The sequence below is a fragment of the Enhydra lutris genome, unplaced genomic scaffold (assembly GCF_002288905.1).
Source record: "Enhydra lutris kenyoni isolate GAN:26980312 unplaced genomic scaffold, ASM228890v2 scaffoldscaffold87, whole genome shotgun sequence".
In the NCBI taxonomy this organism is placed as follows: Eukaryota; Metazoa; Chordata; class Mammalia; order Carnivora; family Mustelidae; genus Enhydra; species Enhydra lutris.
Genome location: NW_019154171.1, coordinates 3379718 through 3404139, shown reverse-complemented (window position 1 = coordinate 3404139; position 24422 = coordinate 3379718). Strand labels below are relative to the sequence as shown.

The window sequence follows — 24422 nt, the reverse complement described above, 5'->3', positions numbered from 1 at the left end:
CTTAATGAGTAAGTGTATTTTGTCTAGAAGAGGTTTTTAGGTGCCTCTGGTAGATACTTTAAGAATTTTCTTCATAGGCAATCATGTCATCTGCAAATTGAGGCTTTGGGTTTGTTTCGGCTTTTTTTTTTTTTTTTTTTTTTTGTCCTAGCTATATGCACTTTACTTCTTTTTCTTATCTTTTTGAGTGATGAGAACTTCTAGTATTATATCACATAAGAGTGATGAGAGCAGCCATTCTTGTCTTATTCTCATTCCTAAGGCGGAAGCATCAGACCTTCATCTATGAAGTAAGATGTTAACTAGGTTTTCCTGTAAATGTTTTTAGTAAAGGAAGGCAAGGCACCTCCCTGGGCCACCTTCTGCTGTGATATGGGTGGATAGGCAGAAGCCCCAGGACAAGGTATCTTTTTGCCACTGGATGGAGAGGAGGAAGACACAGAGTTCTGTGACGCTGCCCTGACAGGCAGACCAGGCTGCTTCCTGGTGACAAGAGTGAAGAGCAGGACTCTGGGCTCTCACTAGGTCTCTGTTGGCCTTCTCCTTTGGCCATAGCATTTTTTTTTTTTTTTTAATTTTGCTTTGTTTTGTTTTTGTTTCATAGTTGTTGGCAGTTCTGGTGACAGACCTCTTCATGTCTAGTCTGGGTAGTCTGGAGAATTCACCATGCTATCATTCCTCAGGTTCTGAGATACCCGGCCAGTCTGCCTTCTTCTCCAACAACCAGAATCCTACTACTGTCCCTGTTGAATTATTTTCTGGATTTCATTGCACTTACAGTGAAGGGGCTGGGAAAAGTGAATCTATACCATCCTGTTCTGGAATCCAAAATCTGTTTTCCATTTTTCTACTGAGTATGTTTAAAGGAACTGCTAGAAATTAAAATGTTAATTTGTATTCATTTGTATTTTCTGAAATATTTCTATGAGTCACATGATTGTCATAGAATATGATGGACAGAATTTACATAATCTACATTCATGACTGATGTCAACAGTATTTTAGGCCACAGTCATTAAACATCATCCTTAATGTTATAAGGTCCCTCTGAACTGTAAAAGTCTGACTCTATGATCAAAACGTTTTAATTAAATATTAAGATTACTTCCCTCCATTATCCAGGATTTAAAAAACTAGTATTCTCAATAGCTGTAGGAGGTGTCCTTAGTTTAATATTAGAGGGAGGGTACAAAATTAAGTTGTGCAAATTCCTGTCCAATATAGTCACTCCCTATGCCTTCTCCCTGGTGCCAGAGAGCTGACATGAACCATATGGGAGCAGGTCCATCCTCCACACTCCTACGGCCATCAGTCTGGGATGCGGCTGCGGCACTCCAAAGTCTTTTATCAACACCCAAACCCGCAACAGTGTGTACAGAGACTTTCAGGGAGCACAGCTCTGCAGAAGTTAAATTTCAAAGCAGAAAACTAGAAATGGAAGAAAATTCTCCCTCTTCAGTCCAAGTGGAGAGATATGTGATTTAAATGATAGAGAGAATAAATTATCTTTTTAATTGAAAAAAAGAAACTGATTGACCTTTGCCTCTATACAGACATAATGATAAATTTTCTCAACTCAATGTTCAGATTTGCTGCAGAAAAGAGATACTCCTCTCTGTACAGTGCTTTCTCACTAGCATCCTACATTATATTATAGCAAACACAGCTTTTCATGCGCACACACACACACACACGCACATCAGCTCTTTAAGACATCTGTGAATGAATGCAGCTTCTTTCAACATCCTTCCCTCAGCTGTAACCTCCCTGATTCCCATGTATTCAGAGTTCATCCAAGAATCAAGAACAGAAAAGGTCCTTTGAGGATATTCAAGGAGAATTCATTTCCAATATAAAAGACAAATGCAAGACCACTAACATGAAACTCACAACATCTGAGTTACCTGGGTAAATCACACCATGCCCACCGCTACTGCCACAGATCCCACTAATTCTAGAAACTATTCCAGATGCTCTTTCCAGTTGATGTATAAAACTCTAAATTCAGGAACACTCAGCAGGCAATCGCCAGAAAGGGCTCCTTTGCACCTAATCCCTCTTTCCAGGATCTCAAAGTGCAGTTTTGGAGTATCTGTCTATGATAATAGTATCATCCTCGACAAAACTGTGACAAAGCCCACCAGAGTAGAAACTTTTGTTCAAGACAATTCAAGGGGAAATAACACCTTACTTTACTATCACATCAAATAATATGAAGGAGCTAAAAACAAATGATGCAAGGCCACAAAGCACATATCTTATTAAAAAGGTCTTTGTCATATACTTTGATAACATCTATTATTTGCAGTTGGTTGTATGTCATATCACTGCAATTCAAATATTTTCAAAAAGAGAAGACAGAATTCACCATTCCACAGCAATGACCTTTGGAAAACAAGTCTTTGGTTTCTTTCAGCATCCCATCCCTAAGCCAGCTGGACCTTCCATAAAAGGGTGGGTTAACTAACTGAAACCTCAAGGTGAATTATGATGCAAATAAAAGGCAAGTTTACAAGTTTTTCTGAACTAAGGACACTGCCAGAGTAATGAGGTTTAAGAGGTAGTTTTCTACCTATCACCATGTTCCTAACATATTCATTTTTATGATGCCCTATTTTCAAAGAGTTATATTAAGTTCTCAGATAATCAAAAGGGAAATAAATAGGTGAAACTGTTTCCTTTAAAAGCAACTTCTGGGTTCCTGAAAGCTTTTAAAATGGAGGTAGAGAAAGCCCTCACTCATTAGTAAAATAGGATTTAAACCAGCCTCTTTCAGAGGGGTTTTATGATCACACAGTGAAAAGGTGCCAGGGTGCAGCCCCACCCGCCCCCTCACCGTGATGCCCCGCCCTGCCCCATACACCCTGGCTCGGCTCCCAGCTTCAAAGCAGCCAGCACTGCGGCCCTGCAGACTTGCCCATTGGGGACATGCTTAGCCCCACCTGTAAAATGAGACATGGAATGGGGCTAGGGCCAGGAAGGCTGGAAGCCTTGGCGGGATCACTGTAGGACACATGAGATGATCTCAACTCTTCCCTGGTTTCAGGGACATATTTTCGATAAGGCCGATCTCCCTGTTCCTCCCATAATCGGTCACAGCGTGTCTCTGATTTGACCACAAGGGGCACATCACTGAGCAAGGGCCTTATCGGTGGGTTGAACTGACCAGGAGAAATTCCCCAAACACAGGGAGAACATGGCACCTTTGGGTGCCATGGTGGACACTCACCAAGTAAAACCTTGGCTCCCACATCCCCCCACCAGCAGTTCTCCTGAGCCCTAAGATAAACTAGTAGGCAACTTTTCAATCTGAATGCCAAAGATGAGTGTGAACAAAGGACACATACTATGAACAACTGTAAAGGAAGTTGGAGGCAAAATAGTTCACGGAACAGCAACAAAGACCAAGTCAAAGCTTCAAAATCAATACGTCAGCATGACCCCTTCTCTGAGCATGCATCAGAGGCCACCTTGGTGATGGAGCTGCAATACCCAGGCCTGGCTCCTCCAGCGGTGTGCCCTGAGCCCCCAGCACTGCTCCCCACACTATGCTCCCCGCTCCCCACAGCAGTGCCCAAGCAGCCAGCAAGCAGGGCTGCCTCTGGATTCAAAAGGAATCTCCAACTCAAAGAGATGGAGTGGAATAATATCTAGGCAACACACCACAAGGGAGCACTTAACACCATGTCTGTTGATAGCAACTCCTCCAAGCTGCCTGTGTGTACTTGTCCATAGGAGGGACAAGTGTGATAGGTACACAGCTCACCTTGGCCTGAGCCCCTGGAAGCCTGTCCGTTGACAGTGTCACCTCCAGTTAAAGGGCCAAAGCAACCTTCTTAGAGTCCATGTGGGGAACACAAAAGCTAACAGTAGGAAAATGACCCCTGCCCTAATAACCATCCCTCACTGTGCCATCCCGGATATAGCCCCTGGAAAGGGAGTCCAAATGAAATCCATGCAAAACATTAAATAATGTAAACCACAAGATACTCAAGCACGTATTTGTATATACATGTTCACATCGGCATTTTTCACAACATCAAAAGAAGGAAGCAACCCAACTATCCATCACCACATGAATGATTAAATAAAATGGGGTATGTACATATCCCAAATATTATTCAGCCTCAAAAAGGAAGGAGATTCTGACCCATGCTACAACATGGATGAAACCTGAGGTCATTATGCTAAGTGTGTAAGCCAGTCACCAAAGGATAAATAAGGCATGAATAACTCCACTCATATGAGGTAGCTATAGTCAAAATCATGGAGACAGAGGTAGAATTGTGGTTGTCAAGGGCTAGGGAAGGGAAGTTGGGAATTAGTGTTCAATGGGCACAGAGTTTCACTTTGGGAAGATGAAAAAGTTCTAGAGCTAGATGGTGGTGATGGCTGCACGGCACTGTGAATGTAATTAATGCCACAGAGTTGTGCACTTAAAAACAGTTAAAATGGCAAATGTCATGTATATTTCACCACAGTAATTTTCTTTTTCTTTTTAATTTTAGGGCACATAAAAAGCACACTCAAAGGCAGGTGGCCAGTGGGCCCGTGCAGCACAGCTTGCTGCCCCATGTGAAGGGACAAGCCTCTGCTGGCTCACCACCTGTACCAGTAGTGACTCATGCAGGTTGGGAAGCCGACACAGTCACACACTAGCACCTCACAACTTGACCACCAGAACCAACCCCACTGAACCCAAGTAAGACCTGTCCCTGTGTGCACGTGGTGGGCATCAGTGGTGTCTACAGTTCTTAAAACTTCATAAGTCGCCCCAGATAAAAAGGAAATCAAGCCAGTGTGCTGCACTGCACTGTTACACAAATGAAAGTATGCAACATTCTTTCAGTGGTCTGAGATGATTTCACAACCACGAAGCTACTTGAAGGTGTTGTAGATCTCTGAAGGAAAGCACATACACAAAAAACACACCATCACTGGGATGCAAAAAAAATCACAACTTTTATTTATAATTGTTATTTCTCTAATTTATTTATTTATTCATTCAATCATGCACTGAATGTCTATGATTTATACATAACTAAATACACACTAATTGCACATGCACAAGTGTTTTTTACGGACAGGGGTGTGAGATTAAAAAAGTTTGGAGATTGCTCATATGATCAAGCCACACTAAAAAGAATGTCTATAACAACATTTGAATTTTTCTAAAAATGATATTTGCAGCCTCTTTGTCACTTACCCTTGGTAAATTCTGGGTTCTGCCATGTTATCAGGATAATTATCTGGTTTTTAGACACTTTCTCAAAAGCCTGAACTGGATCCCATGGACACACAAATCCAAGTTGAAAATGGCCCAGGATGCTCACAGAAGGTAGCATATGATGAGCAGGTAGCCAGTCATCCTAGTTAACATCACCTGGGATCCCAGAGCCCAACGGCTACCTGTCCACCCCCCAGCTCTGTGCCTTCTGAGCTGAGACCTCTCTCTGGGTCACCATTTCCTGAGCGGGTCAACAAAGAATTTACAAGTATCTTGCAAGGCTAGCCAGGAACTTCACCACACAAGTTCATAAAAATTCCAAAAGCACAGAGTGCTAGAGAAATGTAATGTTTTATCATTAAATATTTCAACTGAAAAAAAAAAAAACTTTCCACCATATCATGTCTTCATGATCCCATGAAGCAAGGTAGGATCCTCATGTATTCTCAGCTAATTCAAATGGCTACAGATGTTTTTAATGGAAATTATATAAATCAATAGTAACACATCAAAAACTGTAGTTCAAGTACTTGGTATTTGTTATGTCCTCCCAAGAACACAAATGTATTCTTTTCCTATGGCTGATGCTACAAATTACAACTCAGAGGCTTAAAACAACATAAATGTGTTATCGTACAGTTCTGGAGGTGAGGAGTCAGACATGGGTCTCACCAGGATAGAGCCAAGGTTTCTGCTTTGACTTTCCAGCTTCTCCAGGTCATCCATGTTCCTCAGGTTGTGGCTCCTCTTTCGTCTTAGAAGCCAGTGAGATCTCTTGAGCCCTTCTCACTTCTTCCTGCCCTCTCTATCACATTAAGGACCAAGATAACAGGGGCGTCTGGGTGGCTAAGCATTGGTTAAGCGTCTGCCTTCAGCTCAGGTCATGATCTCAGGGTCCTGGAATCGAGCCCCACACTGGGCTCTCAGCTCAGCAGGGAGTCTGCTTCTTTCTCCCTCTCTCTCAAGAAAATAAATAAAATCTTAAAAAAAAAAAAAAAAGAACCAAGATAATGTCCCTATCGCAAGGTCGGTTCATTCCCCCACACCATGGAAGTTAACAGTCACAGGTTCTGATGATTAGGATCTCTAGGGTACTACTATTCTACCAATGGGTGGCATTCATCATGCCATGACCCATATACCATGAAGATTTGTTCATTCATTCATCCATATATTCAATCAAAGATGCTGAGACCCTGCTCCAGACCAAGAACTACAGGGACAGTGAAGACTGGCTGGTCCCAGAGTGGCCCAGGGAGCAGGACAGAGCAGTATGTCTGCAGAAACAGCTGGAGCAGAGGAAGGGCAGTAATACCCAGGGTACAGGGAAGGGACTTCTCTTCTCCCAGAAGAGATGGCAGCAGGAGAGAGCAGTTACCAGGTGTCAGAGAAAAAGGCTAAGATGGGGTGAGAGTGGCAGGGTTTAGGGGGGCTACAGGTGTGGTCAGAGCAGTTGAGAGCATGGGTTCCAGGGATCCCATGCATGGAGGTTCAGGGCTGCTGCTCCGCACGTAGTGGGGATGACTTCCAGATTCACTGATATGATCCCAGATTCAAAGAAAAAGATGTATGTATAAACTGAAAAATGCAGCTCTGGTAATGATGAGGAAAGAAGAGAAGTGAGGCACCAGCAAAGGCAGGAGTAGATAAGACAGGTGAAATGAGACCCACAGGGAGGGTGAAGACAGCCTGAGGGGAGTAGCTCCTTGGGAGGTGTCTTAAACTGAAGGGTTTATTATTATTCAGCTGTGGTGAGGCCAACAGATCAGGAGATGACTGCCATTGAGAATGCAGTCTGTCATTCACAATCCCAAGAGGAGGGGGCACACAACACCACAGGGAGTCACACAGAGAAGGACTAAGGTCCATTCGGAACAAGGGGAAAATGTAGGCAAGACCCTTAATTGTGCTTTCCATTGGAAGGAACGGGGCAGCGTAGGGGAAAGCAGGCTTAGGAATAACTTCAGTGAGCTTGGGGCTCAGGGGCTGACCCTTGTCTGGCGACTGGCCCTGGGCTGATTAGGGCAGGGGGATGGTGGCCCTGAGTGTTACAGCCTGATAAAGAAGTGTTTGGAGTGTGGTCTCTGGATTGTTTGCTTTGCATATGAAAGGGGCACTCACAGATCAGTCCTTTTGCTGCCTCGGGGAACTGGCTGGTCCTGGGAGGGGCTATAGCTTCCAGGGTCAACAAGGCCCCAGGTATCAAAATCTCAAATATAGACAATAAAAAGACAAAGTTAACACAGGACTGAAAACACAGGGACTGATTTAAGATGTTACCGTATGCACTTGTTGGGAACAGAGCCAAGAATTACAGACACGCTGCTCCCTCCACCCATCCACACACTCTTCTCCCAGCCCCACACACCCTTCTCCCTAGGTTTACTAGGAAGGAATTCCCATTATATCCCCCACACACACTTCACAGAGGAATTAATAGGATATGAAACCAAAAGGGGAAAAAGAAACAAAGACCATAAGCAGGGAGGTTTATGATGATCAGTAAGATGTTCCTATCCATGCATGGGACTGCTGCCATAGCACTCTGACCCAACTCTGGTTCTCACCTCGGGCCTCTGCAAGCATGGCATCCCAGCCACAGGGCTCCTTGATGTTACAGAAGGCAATGCAGCAACCAGATTTCAATGTAATGAATCAAACTTTCCATCCCACTTAAAGGCAACGATTTTCTTTCCAAATAAAGAAAAATCGTAAATGGAAAATATTACAATGCAAGTCACAATGCCAGCTAAGTGCCAGGAAAGGTCGCACACATCTGATTTGACTAAAGTCTGTCCTGGCAAAATGAACAAAGAAAAGAATGAGGGTGATAACAATTACAATATGGAATGGCACTGCTAGGCTTCTACCAATGAGCCAGGAGGAACAAGACATCGCTAATATCATGCAATTTAATAAAAGTGCTCTTTTTTTAGAAAATAAATAAATGCCATGTGTATCTTGAGACTCCTGAACATTTGTGGGGAACGTTTGTGGCCCTTATTTGTCATCTATAGGAGACATTCTGAAACATATCACATATCACTTGGATTTATGTTTAAAAATGGTTTGCTTCTTTTTTTCTGAGAGAGACAAAAGCTGAAAGCATCCCAAGAGGAATCACGGCCTCCCTCCTGATAACACACTCATTGTCACTTCCTGTGCTGCCTTTTTCCCTCAGATTGTTCTGAGTTTTCAGAGTCAATAGATTTCCTGAACCACTGTGCACTGAAGATGACTGAGACAGAGAGACTGGAGAATTCTGCAACTGAAATGAGAATGGTGTCCAACTTGGCAGAGAGCTGGGGGAGAGGCCCCATCTGTGTCTCTGCCCAAGCACAGAAAAGGATGCGGCCACACCCTCAGAGTAAGCCCCAGGGCCCCCTCCTCCACCCACTCACCCCTTTAGAGAACTGGAAATGCCACGAATGAGGCTGCACAGATGGGATGCCCTGATCATCGGCCGAGATGGGGATGGTCTCCCCATCCACAGCTGACACACTACACATACCACGAGAGTCCCAAGGTCACATTTTGAAAGAGTATGGAAATAGAAACCAAAACCAGACCCTGACAACTTGATTTGTTTAAAAAACTGCTATTAAAAGTACCCAAAAACAAAGGGTGGATAGAAGGGTAGTAAGAAGTGAGAACAAAGGGCTCAGTTCAATTGTCTGGTGACAGCTGGGTTTCCTTCCATTTCATTAACCCCTCTGTTACTGGATTCCTTCCTGGACAGAAGGTTCCATTCAGAAAAGCACTGGTGGCCCCTGGGGATAAAAATATATTATATGTTTATAAAAAATAAAAAATAAAATAAAATTACAATGAAAGGAAAAAAAAAAAAAGAAAAGCACTGGTCAGGGAAGAAGATGAACAGGAAGAAAAGTGGGAGAAGTGGGATTCCGGGGGGCGGGGGGCGCTCCAGAGCTTTGGAAGGGACAGTATTTTAAGACCCAGAACATGCCCATGTCTGATTCACACCCTGGGGCCTTTCTAGGAAAGCCCTACAGTTCCTGAAAGAAGCAAATCTGATGGGGGAGAAGAACCAAGGCAGATTCCCATGCCGGGAGCTAATGTTTGGACTGTTCTAAGATCAAGGATCATGGGTCCTAAAGCCTGGGAAGCACTCTTTTGAGGAGTCCTGCAGGGCCCATCTCTGGAGGAAGCGATTCTTGGCAGCTCTAGGTTTGTTTTCCTTTTGAAAACCAAAGATTTACTTTAGGGTTTTGTTTTGTTTTGTTTTGTTTTAATTTTGTAACAGGTGACAAACAAAAATGAGAATTTCAAAGACACCATTAAATGAATCAATGAATTAAACTTACTTATTTTTTTAAAAAAAGAGTTATTACCAAATAATTACCAAAATACATCACACGCCGCTCTCTAATTAGCAAATAATTCCTTAATTTTGCTATTCTCCACAGGGCTTTTCCAGTGAACTGCATTTCTAAGATTCTGGGGCCAACCAAGAGTATCCCTGGATTATCAGGGTCCAGGAAGTCAACAATAGGAATCCTCTGCTCCCATTATTCCAATACTTCAAAATGTTTTTCAGAAACTGTCCATTTACCCATGGCAAAACCACACATGCTTAATGACACTTAAAGTTCTTTGTTTTGGCTGGAAGAACACCTGCTTCCGTGTAATTAACAAGGTTAAGAAACATCTGGACCAAAAGATCTGAACAATAATAGAAATAAAAGGAGTAGCAATAATCATAATAACGAGCTACAGATAACTTCTTCAAACACTTACCTGCCTGCCTGGCACTGCTCCAGCCTTTTCGTGCATCATCTCACTTTATCCTCCCTCCTATTTAAATGAGGGCACTGGGCTGAAGAGAGATGCAGCCTGCCAGCATCTAACTGTTGGCAAGGGTTTAACCTCACTGAAGGAGTTTTAATTGTCCCTGATTGGCTTAAAATGGGCAAAAGAATTTGTTATTACCTAGTGAAAATAGTTTGGTAGGCAAAGTATTTCAAACTACAGTATGCCCAGAGGAAAAATACCCAGGGCAATGCATACAAACTGCACTCCGGGAAAATGCAAAACAAGCAAACAGGGAAAGCCAAGCTAAGAGTACTCTAAAAAAGCAAAATCAAAACAGCCTTTCCATTTTTTCCTGTTAGTTCTTTCAACGTACTAAATATAGCAAGCTTAAGACTTATACAGATAAGTACACCGGGCTCCCCTGATTCAGGAACTCAACAGGTAGCTGGACCAACCATTTTCGTGAAGGGCAGGACCCTAATGTCACACAGGCCCTTCTCCATCTTCTCAGGTCAAGTAATCAAGTGCTTACTTTCAAAGTCTTCCAAAAATGCTTTTCAATGATAGCAGGGCTGTTTCTTATGGGGTGGGACTGTCCAAAGCAAAGCAAGTACATCACATACCATTCAGCAGCCTCGCCCATGAACACCAGGTGCCAGGAAGACCAGCAGTCATTATGGTGACTAAGTATTTGCAAGCACACCTATAGGCACTACCGTCCTAGAACAGCCTGACCCCTTCTAGGAAAGATGGAACTTGCCGGCTTCATGACCACCGTAAAGAATGACCCTCAGATAAGGATCTAGCTATACCATGGCAAGGCAAACCAGGACACTGAGCTTCAGGGGGCACAGAAAGCTAGAGAAGAATTGAATCAAAAATAACAAGGCTTCAGGGTGCCTAGGTTCCTCAGCTGGTTCAGCATCCGCCTCTTGGTTTCAGCTCAGGTCATTATCTCAGGGTTATGAGATCAAGCCACACATCAGGCTTCATGCACAGCAGGGAGTCTGCTGGACATTCCCTCCTTCCTCTTCTTCCTCCACCCAGCCCTGCCCTCCCACCACACCTGCACTCTCTTTATCTCTCTAAAATAAAAAAAACTTAAAAAAAAAAAAAAAACAGGACTTCTAATCCAATTAAAAACGGACAAAGGATCTTAACACACATTTTTGAAAGAAGACAGACAAATGATCAAGAGGTACATGTAGATGTGGTTCAACATCATGAATGATTAGGGAAACACAAATCAGAAACTACAATGGAAAAAAAAAAAAACTACAATGAGTCAGGATGGTTAGTACCAAAAGAGAAGAAACAACAAGTGTTGGTGAGGATGTGAAGAAAGAGGAACCCCTGGATATCACTGGTGGGATTTAAAACTGCTACAGCCACTATTGAAAATAGTATGGAGATTCCTCAAAAAAATGGAATTATCATATGGTCTAGCAATTCCACTTTTGGGAATATACCCAAAGGAAACAAACATACTATGTCAAAGAGACATGTGTTCACTGCAGCATTATTTACAGTAGCCAAGACATGGATAAAAAACCGGTGGTGTATATATATAGGGGAATATTATTCAGCCGTGAGTAAAAAAAGGAAATTATGCCATGTGACAGCATATATAAACCTAGGGGGCGTCATGCTAAGTGAAAAAGGTCAGACGGGAAAACTGAAATACTCCATGGTCTCAGTTAAATGCAGAATCCAAACAAAACAAAGCAAAACTAAATAAAGGGAGCAGACTGGTGGTTGTCAGAGGCAGGGGTTGGAGGAATAGGGAAATAGATGAAGGTGGTCCAAAGCTACAAAGTTCCAGTTATAAACAAGTTATAGGGATGTACTGTACAACATTGTGACTATACTTAACAATACTGTAGTATATATGGAAAATTATTAAGAGTTCTCACTACAAAGAAAAAAACTTTTCTTTTTTTTTGTATCTATATGACTGACACATATACAACTACATATATACACATATACATAAATATGGATACATATATCCATAATGATAATTTTTAAAAAGCTAAATAACCCTTAGAAAAAGTAGTTAACTAACCTTACCATGGTAATCATTTCATAAAATACTTAAGTCAAGTCATTGTGCTGCATACCTTAAATTGAAACAGTGCTATATATCAATTATATTTCAATAAAACTAGGGGAAAAAATAAGAAGGCCTCTTCTGGTTCCAGAAGTGTGGTAGGAAATATTTAAGATAAGCTGGGGATACAGACCCCCCCCCCGCCAAAAAATAATAATAATAATAATGATTGCAGGTTATGTCAAAAGACTCAAGAGCCAAATGAATTGGCTTCTACTGACCAGAGGATATCAACTATAATAATAACAGACCCCAAACCAATGGATTATATTCAAATATATGAAATCCGTAGTAAATAAATCCACAAAATCCATAATAATAATTTTTAAAAAGCTAAATAACCCTTAGGAAAAGTAGTTAACTCCAAAATAGCAGCAAAGAAAATAAAAGATAAGCCTGGACCATCTTAGAGCCAGAAAGTAGGGAAGAGCTCAAGAAACTCTGAGGACATGTCAAAGGGACACAGGGCTACGCTGAGAAAGCTCCCAGTCACCAGAGCTGGAACAATGTGAGCAACAAGAAAATTATAACAGCATTCAATTACAACCTACAGAATAAAACAAATACCCACTAGTCTCCACTGATAGGAATAAATGATTGAGCAAATTACCAATGAAGAAGAAAAACAATGCTCTTCTAAGAATTCTACTCCATAAATACAGAAGGAATGAGGGTAAAAAACAATCCATTAGAATACCACCAAGATTCACTTATGGGTGCTAATGTTGGAGGGCAAAAGTCTGAGGAGAAATAAGATACCTATATAGTCTCAAGATATTAATTTTTTACAATAGGAAAATAATAAATTTTACAATATCCTAACCAAGAGACTAAAATTAGTGTCATCAATAGTAAGATATATAGGCATTATATACACCCTGATATCATATAGTGTGAAGGACATCACTTCGGTGGTTCTTGCCAAAAACCCAGTCTCAACCTAATCGTGAGAAAGAACATACTAACTCAAAATGAGGGGAATTGTACAAAATAACTGGGGCTGCCAGAATGGTGAAATGAGGACCTCCATATAAATTTGCTTCTCCATAAAAGCAACACTGGCAAAATTTCTAAACCAACTTTTTCATAAGCCTGAGTGTTAACAAGTAAGGCTTGCCATAAGCTGAGGGAGTTTATTCAAGAAAAACTGCAGAACCTCAATAACAATAGTAGGATTTGTGAAATTTTAACTTGGCCTATTCCCATTCCCCCCTCCCTAGCTCTGCAGTACCTATGAAAATCAACTTGACTTGATGCCATCAGAATGGGTAGTTAGAGTTCAGAGTTCCTCAAAAACTCCCATCCCCAGAACAATGTTTAAGAGGAGCTGATATGGACCTCGCTCTATGGGTAAAGCCCTGTACCCAGGGCATGCATTGAAAAAGATCAGCAGCAGGGACCTGGGTGGATCTGTCAGTGTCCAACTCTTGGTTTTGGCTCAGGTCATGATCTCAGGGTTGTAAAATCCAGTCCTCCCTCAAGCTCTGTGCTCAGCAGGGCATCTGCTTGAGATTCTCTCTCTGCTCCTTCTCCCACTACCGTGGGGGAGCAGGTTCTCTCTCTAAAATAAATAAATTAAAAAAAAATCAGCAGCAATTGTTCAACATTGCAGCTACCTGAAGGTTTTGTACCAGTTGAGGCAAAAAAGATAAGTGTATTTTTTCATAACTGTTTCTTCTCCTTTGTGGATTTAAAAGACAATTCCACACACCAATAATTCTAAATCTGTATTGATGGACGTATAATGTGTAAAGATGCAAATTTATAGGCTAGTAATACCACAAAGGAGGGGGAGAAAATAGAATTATTATATTATACTGAGCAAATTTTTCTACACACTATGGAAATTGTTAGTATTAATGCTAACTACATTATTTTAAATTAGGATACTATTTGTGATCTCTATAGCACCTTACAAAAATAACTAAGAACATCAGCATAGTAAAAGAAACAGCATGGAATTAAAATGGTATGCTAGAAAAATATTTATTCAAAGAAGGCAATAATAGAAGTCTACGGGGCAGAAACATGTTAAGACATACAGAAAACACACAGCAAATCGGCAGATAGAATTTCTACCTTATCAGTAATTACATTAGATGTTAATAAAATACTACAATCAAAAGGCAAAAACTGGCAAAATAAATTTTTCAAAATATATAATTCAACCATATGTCATCTATAAGACATACACTTTAGACTCAAAGACAAAAATAGGTTGAAAGTAAAAGGATAAGAAAAGATATACCATGGAAACCGTAACCAAGAGAGCTGAAGTAGATATATTATTAATTTTATACAAAATAGATTTTTAAGACAAGAATTGGTAGAGAAAGAAATGCATTTTATAATGATAAAAAGATCAATTCATCAGCAAGTCATAAAAATTTTAAATTACTACATATCTAACAAAGTCCCAAAACATATGAAGCAAACGCTAAGAGAAATAAAGGATTCTGTAAGAACTGGGAGACTACAAACACCACACTTTCAGTGATGACTAAAACAACAGGCAGAAGATCAACAAGGAAATAGAAAATGTAAACAACATTTTAAACCAAATAACAGAGCTAACAGTTATCTACAGAACACTTCATACAACAGAATATATATTATGCTCAAGCACACATGAGACATTTTCCAGGACAGATCATAAAAAAAGCCTCAACAAATCTAAAGGATTGATATCATACCAAGTATTTCAACTGAATGAAATTAGAAATCAATAACAGAAATTTGAAAAATTCACAAACGTGAAAATTAATAAGACATTACTAAATAACCAATGGGTCAAGGAAGAAATCACCAGAGAGACTGGAAGATATTTTGAGACAAAAAATATGAAAATAGAATACATCCAATATTATAAGATGCAACTAAAGCAGGTTTTTACAGGGAAATTTATAGCTGTCAATACCTTTACTAACAAAGAAAAAATATCCCAAAAAATAACCTAATCTTCTACCCTGAGTACCTACAAGAAGAAGATCAAACTAAAACCTAAGCCAAACAGAAGGAGGGAAATAATAAAGATTAAAGCAGAAAAAAATGAAACAGAGAACAGAAAAACAATAGAGAAAAATCAGCAATACAAAAAAACTTAGTTCTTTGACAAGATCAACAGAACTGGAAAATCCTTAGCTAGAAGGTGCAAGCAAATAAGAAAGCTCACATTGTTAAAAATTAGTCATAAGAGATGATATATCACTACCAAACTTACAAAAATAAAAAGAATTACAAAGGATTTTTATGAACAACTGTATGCCAACAAGGTCATTTAGATGAGATGGACAATGTCCTAGGAAGATAAAAAGGTACCACAAGCACAACCACAACTCAAAAAGAAATAGAATATCTGAAAAGACCTATAACAAGTACTGAGATTGAACTAGTGATTTTAAAACTCCCCACAAAGAAAAGCCTAAAGTTCTCCTCAATGTTGAAGTTTTCCATTTAGTGAAGAATTAACACCAATTCTTCACAAACTCTTCCAAAACTGAGAATAGTAGAAGTATCCCCCCCAACTCATTCTATGATGCCAGTATAATGTTTTCTTTAGAGCAAAACCCACACCCACAATATCCCAAATAAATACAGATGCAAAAAGCATCAACAAATTCTACTAAACTGAAACTAGCAAATTATAAGAAGGATTATATGCCATGACCACACAGAATTGATTTCAGGAAGGCAAAGATGGTTTAACATATGCAAAGCAATGTAATACAGTGTATTACTTTACTAAAGGAAAAAAGCCACATGATCATGTCAATAGATGAAGAAAAAGCACTTAACAAAATTTAATACTCTTTCTTGATCAAAAAAAAAAATGTTCAGCAAAGTAGGAACAAAGGGCAACAGTATAGAGAAAACCCTCAGGAATCCACAACGCAAATACGAGCCATAATAAACGAGTAAGCAAGGTGGCAGGATACAGGATCAATATGCAAAATAACTACCTACAAAAAATGCATTAAAGGAAAAACTGTTTAGCTCTAAAATAAAAAGAAGTAATTAATAGCTTTGTGTTAATTTCTTAGTTTTGACCACTGTAGTACAGTTAAGTAAAATGTTAAAATTAGAGGAAGGTAGGTGAGGGATATACAGGAATTCTGCATTATTTTTACAAATTTTCTACAAATTATTTCAAAATAAAGAGGTTCAAATTTTAGAAAGCCAACTGGTTCCCATCAGAAGATGCTAGGGAATCCAGATCAAACACTTATCTCTCTTTCCCTATGAGTTGTACCACTGGGAACTTAGTAAATGAGGGGAAAGGTCTTTTTATAAAAGTATTCTTAGTCATAAATTAAAGAATTAGACCATCAAAATTTGGCTTCCACTAACAAATTAACGGATGAAGGCAGTGATCACCCATGGTTGCTAACATCCATCAAGAAAAGAGGGACAAAGAAACACTATGTTCTTCTTGATGGAAGTACAGAACACCATCTATGAATGTGATTTTGATTAAAAAAAAAAAAAAAAGTCAAATCTGTACCTGAGGAAGTTCTGATAAAATATCCAGACCAATCTACCACTAACAGGAATTACCACAAAAAGGAAGATACCACAGGAAAACGATCAGCAGTATTCAGGCCATGGGAAACCCTACAGTATAAATAACTCCGTTTCTTCAAAATAAATTGCAAGGAGAACATGAGAAAGAGAAATGGAGCTTTGCAGAGGGATGTCCACAGATTAAAGGAGACCTAAAAGACTTACCAGCTGATCACAGTGAGACTTTATTTGGGTCTGATTCAAACACATAGATGGAAAAAAATATATAATGGTATTTACAAGACAAGTGAAAATCTGAACACAGATTGGGTATTTAATAATATCAAGGCATTAGTATAAATTTAAGTATGATGATGGCAGTTTTATTTATGTTTTTATTTAAATTCAGTTAGCCAAATATAATATATCATTAGTTTCAGATGTGCTGTTTAATCTTAAAAGGAGTCATTGTTTTTCTAAAGATAAATAACGAAAGACGAAATACTTGGGGTGTGCTTCAAAATAAAAGGGAGAGGGAGCAGGTAGGATAAAACAGTGGTGGCCATGAGCTGCTAACTGTTGAAACTGCACGATGATACGTTATACATGCACTTCTCTACATGTGTGAATAGAATTAAATTAGAAATCTGTAACACAAAGAAGTTTGGAAAACACACAAATATGTGGAAATTAAATAAGACCTTCCGAAATATCTAATGCGTCAAAGAAGAAATCATATGAGAAGTTAGGAAGTACTTTGAGATGAATAAAATTTTCAACTTTTTTTTTTCTTTTTTTTAATGAGGTCTACGTTTCCTGGAGGGGAGGTTCTCAAAGTACAAAAATAACTACAAAAGTAGAGTCAGAGCAGAGGGACTGTGGGCTCAAGCCACAGTACTGTTGCCTCCTGAGAGTGAGACCTTAGGCAAGCAAGCTATCAAGTCTCGCCACCTCAGTTTCTCCCCATCTGAAAGATGGGGATGTAAAAAGTAATGAGACTGTTGGAGGACAAGATGGAATTATGGCCTCCGTTTCCCCATCTGTGCATAATGGGGATGTGAAAATATGACTGACATTAGGTTAAGATGGAATTACACATATAAAGCACTTGCTTCCTATCAACAAGTAAAAAAGAACTGCCCCATGCCTACCTTCTGAGGGCAACTAAGTCTTTAGGAAAAGAAAGGTTCTTTTTCTATAACTTGACAACCATGAGCCCAGTCAAACATGACACATGACAGATATCAAAAGAAAAATAACTTTTAAAAATCATGTGAATGGCAATGTCCAAATACTATTCCTGCCTAGCATCCCCGAGAGATATCCCCGCATAAAGAGGACATGCATTACCCGGGCATGCTCCTGTCTCCTGGATCTCGTCCTGGTGCCTCTGCTTTTGCAAATCTTTTACTCCAAGTAAGACAAAGTTGCTAGGCTTCCAGGGGAAAGATATTTCTGCTGCTGACAAGGAAGAGATGTAGCTCTCCAGGAAAGGGAAGGAAGGAGAGGAGAGGCAAGATAAATGAACAAAAAACAAAAGGAGAGCTTTGCTGGGTATCATTTCAGGCTCTTCTGAAAAAACAAATCATGAAGCCCGGTGGGACAGATAACGCCTGTGAGCTGGGGAAACGAAGTGAGAATCAAAGGAAAGGCAACAGGCAAGATTAGAGCAATTCCAAGATAAGCGTTAGAGCACCCCCCACTACCTGTTTTCCCAAAAGAGCATGGAAATCAGATCCAAGTATAAAGCCCAAATGATTCTGGAAGAAGTCCCCTCAGGTGATTTCATGCAGAAATGTCACTGTTTCCGCCATCCAGGAGACGGACATTAGAAGGTGTCAGTAAGACTACATTAGGGTCATTACAAAGGGAATTGAGGCAAGAGGTAAACAAAATTACACATCGACCAGGGCAGGGTATGGGGCAGAGGGAGGGAGGGCCACAGGACAAAAGCATCAGAAGAGGTATGTGGACCTTGGGCGAGCACCCCACTCGACAAGTTAGGAAAGAGGGTGCAGGCAAGGCAGGGGCCTTATGCGGCTCCCATCCTTCAAGCTGTGCCTTTGTAAGACCTGCTCTGGGAGCAGTGTCAGGGGCGAGGTTGGCTTGCTTTAACAAGTGTTACCACTGCCCTAATGGTTGAGGAGGAGGATGAGAGTGCTTTCTTCCATGCATGGTCCCTGCTTCTTCCCTTTGCCTCTCTGGGGCAACACCCTTTTCTAGGAATATTCCTTCTTCAGCTTCCTCATCACCGTCCGCCTTTGCTAACTACTCTTTGCTTTCCTGCCACCAGATCACCCATCTCCAGGCTGACTCCGTATTCCTATCACTCTCCTCTTCCAGCTCCACCAGCCTGGCACCCTCCAATTATTTGTTCCCCTCTCAGCCCAAGCGCCTGGTGACAACTGGTCTTGTCTCAGCGGACTGCTCAGCAAACCCCCTTTCTTTTCTCCTGTGGCCCCGAGGGAGAGGACTTCTCTGGCCACGTTTTGCCAGCACCAACGAGGTCTGAAAGGGCTTCCCACACTCAACCCAACTCACTCGTCCACAGCCAATGTTGCTCAAACTGACCATTCCCACCAGCTGGGCGGCCACGGACTGGACCTGACCCCCTGGGATCACCGACCTCCCTCTCTCTCATCCCACTGAGCATGGCTCAGGAGGATTTTCTTCAATACCAACAGTCTGAAATCCGTGAGAGGATGCAACGGGCTCAGGACATAGAAGCAAAGGACTGCTTTTCAAACTTCCACGTGTAAACAAAGCCATGATGTAGATGCCAGCACTCCCACCACCACAGGCTCAAAAGTCCAGAGGTGGGGGGCCTGGGAAGCTGCATTTCTAACAAGTCTAATGGAGATCTCATAAAGAAGGGACCCAAGGACTAGGTTACTGATTCACACAATGGTGTGAATGACTGACGCACTTCTCCCTGCAGTCAGAACACAGAGATGTCCAAAAGAACAGAGACAGTGCCAGCAGACAAGGCTCCCTCAAAAAGAATCTGCTCTCGCCCTGCATTTACAGTTGCTTTGCCTGCACTTACACCCCTCTGCACATCAACCAGAGCAGTGACACAACACAGCACAGACCTCGACTATTCACAACTGTGCTTCCCATTGTCTCTGTAGTAACCAAAGGCACTCGACAAACTGGCCAGACATAAAATAAGTTCTCTCCTGGGCTTCTCTGGTCCGTCCCGAAGCCAGCGCCCTGAGATCTGGGCTTCAAGCACACACCTTGCGCCTACAAACAGGTTATGGCCTGGTTGCGGTCTCAGGCTGCCCTGTGACCCTGTCGTGCCCTATCACCACCACCATGTTCCCTCAACAGTAGCGTCCGCCCCCTGTCTGGCCACATCCTCCCTTGTCCTCACTCATGTTCTCCTCTGGGAGGCCTCTCCTGACCTGCATCCTGCATGCCTAACCTAGGAGCCCTGCCCAGGTCGCCCGTCCCTGGACACATCCTGCAGCGCAGTCAGCCCCCACGGTAAGCTGCGGGTGGGCCCCACCTCCTCCCTTTTATATCACAGGGTCGGGCTAGGGCCTCGCACAGTGAGGAGTAAATCAGGGCATTGGTTTGAGTTGATGGACAGGAGTTTCAAGGCAGCTACACACAGCCTGGAATGCAGTAGGTGTATAAGTCACTCACCATTCTCAGAGGATGGGGAAGACTCAGAAAACCACATCACTCACAGCTCAATCCTGAAACCATCAATCTTAGACTTTCTGGGACTTGAAGAGTTTGACTTGGCTTCTGAGCAGGATGACTGACCAATCTTCTCCACAAACAGCTACCACCCCTCTCACACCTACATATAAGCACCTGGGACCTTCCTAAGGAGAAGGCCCCTTCTCTCCCCAGGAAAGCTTTCAAGAAATTCAACTTGGGAGCTAGGAGATATTTAGGAACTTCTCCTGAAAGCACCATTATCCCTGAGGACCTGCCTCTTAAGGCTGTACTGATTATTTAAGAAACCCAGTCAGGTCAAGATAGAAGGTGAGAACATGGACAGGTGTGGTCCAAGGGGAAGATGAATGTTTCAAAATCCCATGAAGTCTTTGAGGTCAAGTGAAGAGAACTGCTTCTGGGTCCCACTCTATTTTCTCATCTGCATGTTGGGGGTGGTGGTTGTTTTAAGAGTCAATTGACTTAAAGGGTTAAAAACACTTTGTAATTGAAAATACACTATATTTCCTAAAGCCCAAGTATTTCTGCAAAGGAGGCTTCATGAGCTACTGGCTCAATAATAACAAGAAGTGGTATGTGTGTAAAGACTTAAACCTTCCAGAGTCCCACCAGAGTGATGTCATACAGAAGCCAGAGGTACAGCTTCCCAGAGTCCTCACACTAGGGACAGAGGACCTTTGTGAAACTGCCGAGTCCTCCCTTCTTGGACTCAGGCTTCTTGCAAAGCAGAGCCAGGAAATCCCATAGCTCTGTCCACCGACATTATGCTTGCTGACTGGACAGTGGGCACCCCTTGAGAGCAAGAGGGCAGCATTACTCAAAGTATGAGCCATTATATAAGCATCACCTCTGTGCTAATTAAATACTCAGATTCCTGGGCCCAATCCCAGATGAGCTTGGTCAGAAACACTGGCAATGGAGCCTAAGAGTTGTTATTTATAACAAGCTCCTGAAGTAAGTCTTATATAAATTTAAGAAGCTCAAGTAGCTGAATGTTGGAAAAGCTGTGGAACTGAAAAGACCTAGGTCAAATTCCAATACCACTACATAGCAGCTGTGTGGCCATGGGCAAGTTACTTAACCTCTCTGAACATCAGTTTACGCATTTGCAAAATAAGTATGAAGCACAACCAGTGTTGCTGGGAGAGTCAGAAATAATACTCTGCACCTATGTTATCCTAAGAGGTAGGAATAATCATGACCCTCACCTTTTAGGGAAACAATCTGCCACTCTGAGCACAAGGGGTTTCCTAGAAGCCTCTCACAAGTGATGGAAGCCAGACAAGACTGATGTCCTTAACTCAAAGCCTACATCAGCCATTTACATCAGGAGTCAAGCAAGGCGAACAGGAGAGAAAGATGGGCCGAGCTTTATATGGAAGCCAAGCCCATTAGCCTTCCTGAAGGGTTCCACCTTGAGGTGGGTTCAGCTACTGATGCAGCTCCAAGATGACTCTGCAGCCTAGCGGTTCTTTTGGGGTGGGGAGTCTAAAGGGAGAAGAGACAGCAGTCACCCCCAGCCTGAGAGTCCAAAACTCTGGGAAGGTGCAAGGGAGAGAGAAAGTGCCCAATGACATACCCTAGTACCAACTATGGGCAGGACTCGAAAACCCCTCAAAGCTTCAGTCTTTCCATTTGGAAACTGGGGTTAATTTTTAGAAAACTAACATTAAAAAGTCAACTATGGGATGGTGCCCAGTTGGGTGGCCTGATCACAGCTCACGTTAATGGGTGGACACTGTTATTATTACCCCTGCTTTTTTATATGTCTGTGCTGGTCACACCAAAACTTGGTGGCAGTTTCACTGTTGTCCCAAGAGGAGAGGTTATCTAAGCTTGAGCTTTACGTACCTGTATTGATTGTTAAATGTGTTAAACTACCTTGCCTAGAGAGCCTGACCAAAAACTGAAGCTAGGACTTCAAACCAGAGCGCAGGGCCTGGATTTCCCTCCTTTTCACTCTTAAAAGGCGGGAGTGGTGAGGATGAGAACGGTCAGAGGTTGCTGGATTCCAGCCCTGGGATCATTGCGGCTTGGACGAGGCGTCTGAGTGCCAACCAGGGTCAGGGTACTCCCGCGCGCCCAGCATTTAGGTTTCCTGCTTTCTGCGTCCCCGGGCGCAAAAGAGGCCGGGCCCTTCGCCCCTTGTCGAGCCGCTCCTCGGCCACCCCGCCCGGTGCCATTCACACCGCGCCCAACACCAAGTTCCCCGGAGCGCCGTGGCCCTGAGCTGACCCCGCGCTCCACAGCCCGGAGCGCCCGGCTCACCTGCTGAAGACGAGGCAGCCCAGGTGGTTGATCTCGTGGTCCGAGCGGTGGCGGCTGTAGTCCTCCCACAGATCCTTGAAGGCCGTGACGGCCAGGATGAAGAGCACGGGCGCCAGCGCCAGGCCGGGCTGGAAGGCGTTCACCGCCGGCACGAAGTTGAGCAGCGCGATGAAGACAAAGTACACGTTGGCCAGGCGGTGGAACTGCTCGAACAGGTTCTTGGGCAGGAAGGACAGTAGAGTGTACTTGGTGGTCTTGAGCCGGTTGTCCGCCAGGTGCTGGGCGCCCCCGCGCCGCCGTCGCCGCGCACCCTTGGTCGCGCGGGCCGCTGGATCCTCGACGCCCGGGGGCGGCAGCAGGTTGGAGCGCACCACGCGCGTCCTGCCGTCCCCGCGCCGCCGCCGCCGCCGACGACGACCCGGGGACCCGGGCTCCTCGGCCGCCGCCGGCTCCCGCTCCATGGCCGCGTGTCGCCGCGCCCGGCTCCTCCGCCGCTCGCGCCCGCCCGCGCCAGCCTCCTAGGTGATCATCGCCGGCGGCCCGGGCTCGGTGGCGCGGGCTCCCCGCCTGCGGGACGCAAGGAGACGGCCGTCAGCGCCCGCCCCGCCCAGCCGACTGGTCCGCTGTCGGGGCAGGGCTCAGGCGGGGCGGGGCGGGGCGCGCGCGGCACAGAACCTCCTTGTACTCGCGCTTGCCGGGCCGCTTCCGCCGAGGCAGCTCCTGGCCCCGCCCCGCGCCGCGCCGCGCCCAGGCTGGGATACCGCGGATAGCGGGAAAGAGAAAGACCCGAGCTGAAAACTTTAGAGCAGTTTAGTTTCATTTCCAGAAGCATCAGTCAGTCCTAGAACAGTGCAAACGCGCCCTGACACCGGTAGGAGAGAGGAAGCTGCAGATTGTGAGAGCAAAGGCAGCGCAGTCCCCTGGCAGCGGTCAGGCTCTTCCTGGTCCAGCTCTGCTTCCCAGGCCCTGGACAGGGAAACGGTCTGGGAACCCGGATTAGGAGCCTCCTCTTGGAATCAGCTAGAATCAAAATCCAAATGAGCCATGCCATACCAATGCTACGATTTTAAAATCTCATTTACCGAAGATATCTGATTTGGGGGAGGGCCTAAGAAGTTGGGATTCTGTTGGCTCTACACCCTTCCCTAGGCCTGCTCAACTTCCACCTACTTTCAGATTTACTTCTTGGGTAACTAGACTTTTCCCTTTCCTGACCATCGCTGCCTTTCCTTACTTCTTACTTCCCTAAATAGACTTTTTTTTTTTTGGAAAGTAAGACTATTTCTCAGTGGCAAAGGCAGGCTTTGGTTTGAGGTATTTTTCTTTTCCTCTCTGGTAAACTCTCAGAGCCAAAATATCCCTGTGTGCTGCAGTTCTGAAGCGGCCTTGGAAAAGCTATGACAGGAAATGAAAGTGGTTGTTGGGAGGGGAGGAGAGGACCAGAATTGCAGAAGAGTTTTGGGGGCAAAGGGTTCCCCTCAGTATTCGTGGGGAATCAGAGAGGGGAATATGTGAACGATGAGGATGGGAGACTGTGCTGGCTATGGCAGAAGGTATTGGGGAGTCCCCACTTCAGTGGCAGCACTCTCCTCCAGATAGACCATAGCTGTGACAGTTCGGCCTTCTGCTTTGGAAGTACAGGGATAAGCAGCAGAGATTTCTTGGCAAGGAGAATCTGGCTGAGAATTTGGGTGAGAAGAGCCATTAGGGGTACTGCCTGTCTTGATTCTGGGAGCTGCTGGCTTCCTAGAGGCCAGCCCGTCCTTTCTCCTTTTGCACTGGAATACTCTGACATTCTCCCAAAAGGCCATTGTAACAGCCATTTCTGGCACTGGGTTGTCCCTTCTGTGTCTG

At 43.4% G+C, this 24422-nt stretch overlaps 1 protein-coding gene across 1 annotated transcript in view; it reads right to left on the bottom strand.

Moving 5' to 3' along the window:
- LOC111161913 (ATPase phospholipid transporting 10A (putative)) overlaps positions 1-23029 on the bottom strand; it is a 178842-nt gene extending 155813 nt beyond the window's left edge. Inside the window, exon 1 of the mRNA XM_022525987.1 lies at positions 22569-23029. Coding sequence (XP_022381695.1) covers positions 22569-23029 — 461 coding nt within the window. The remainder of the gene's footprint in view (positions 1-22568) is intronic.
- Between the last annotated feature and the right edge of the window lie 1393 nt (positions 23030-24422).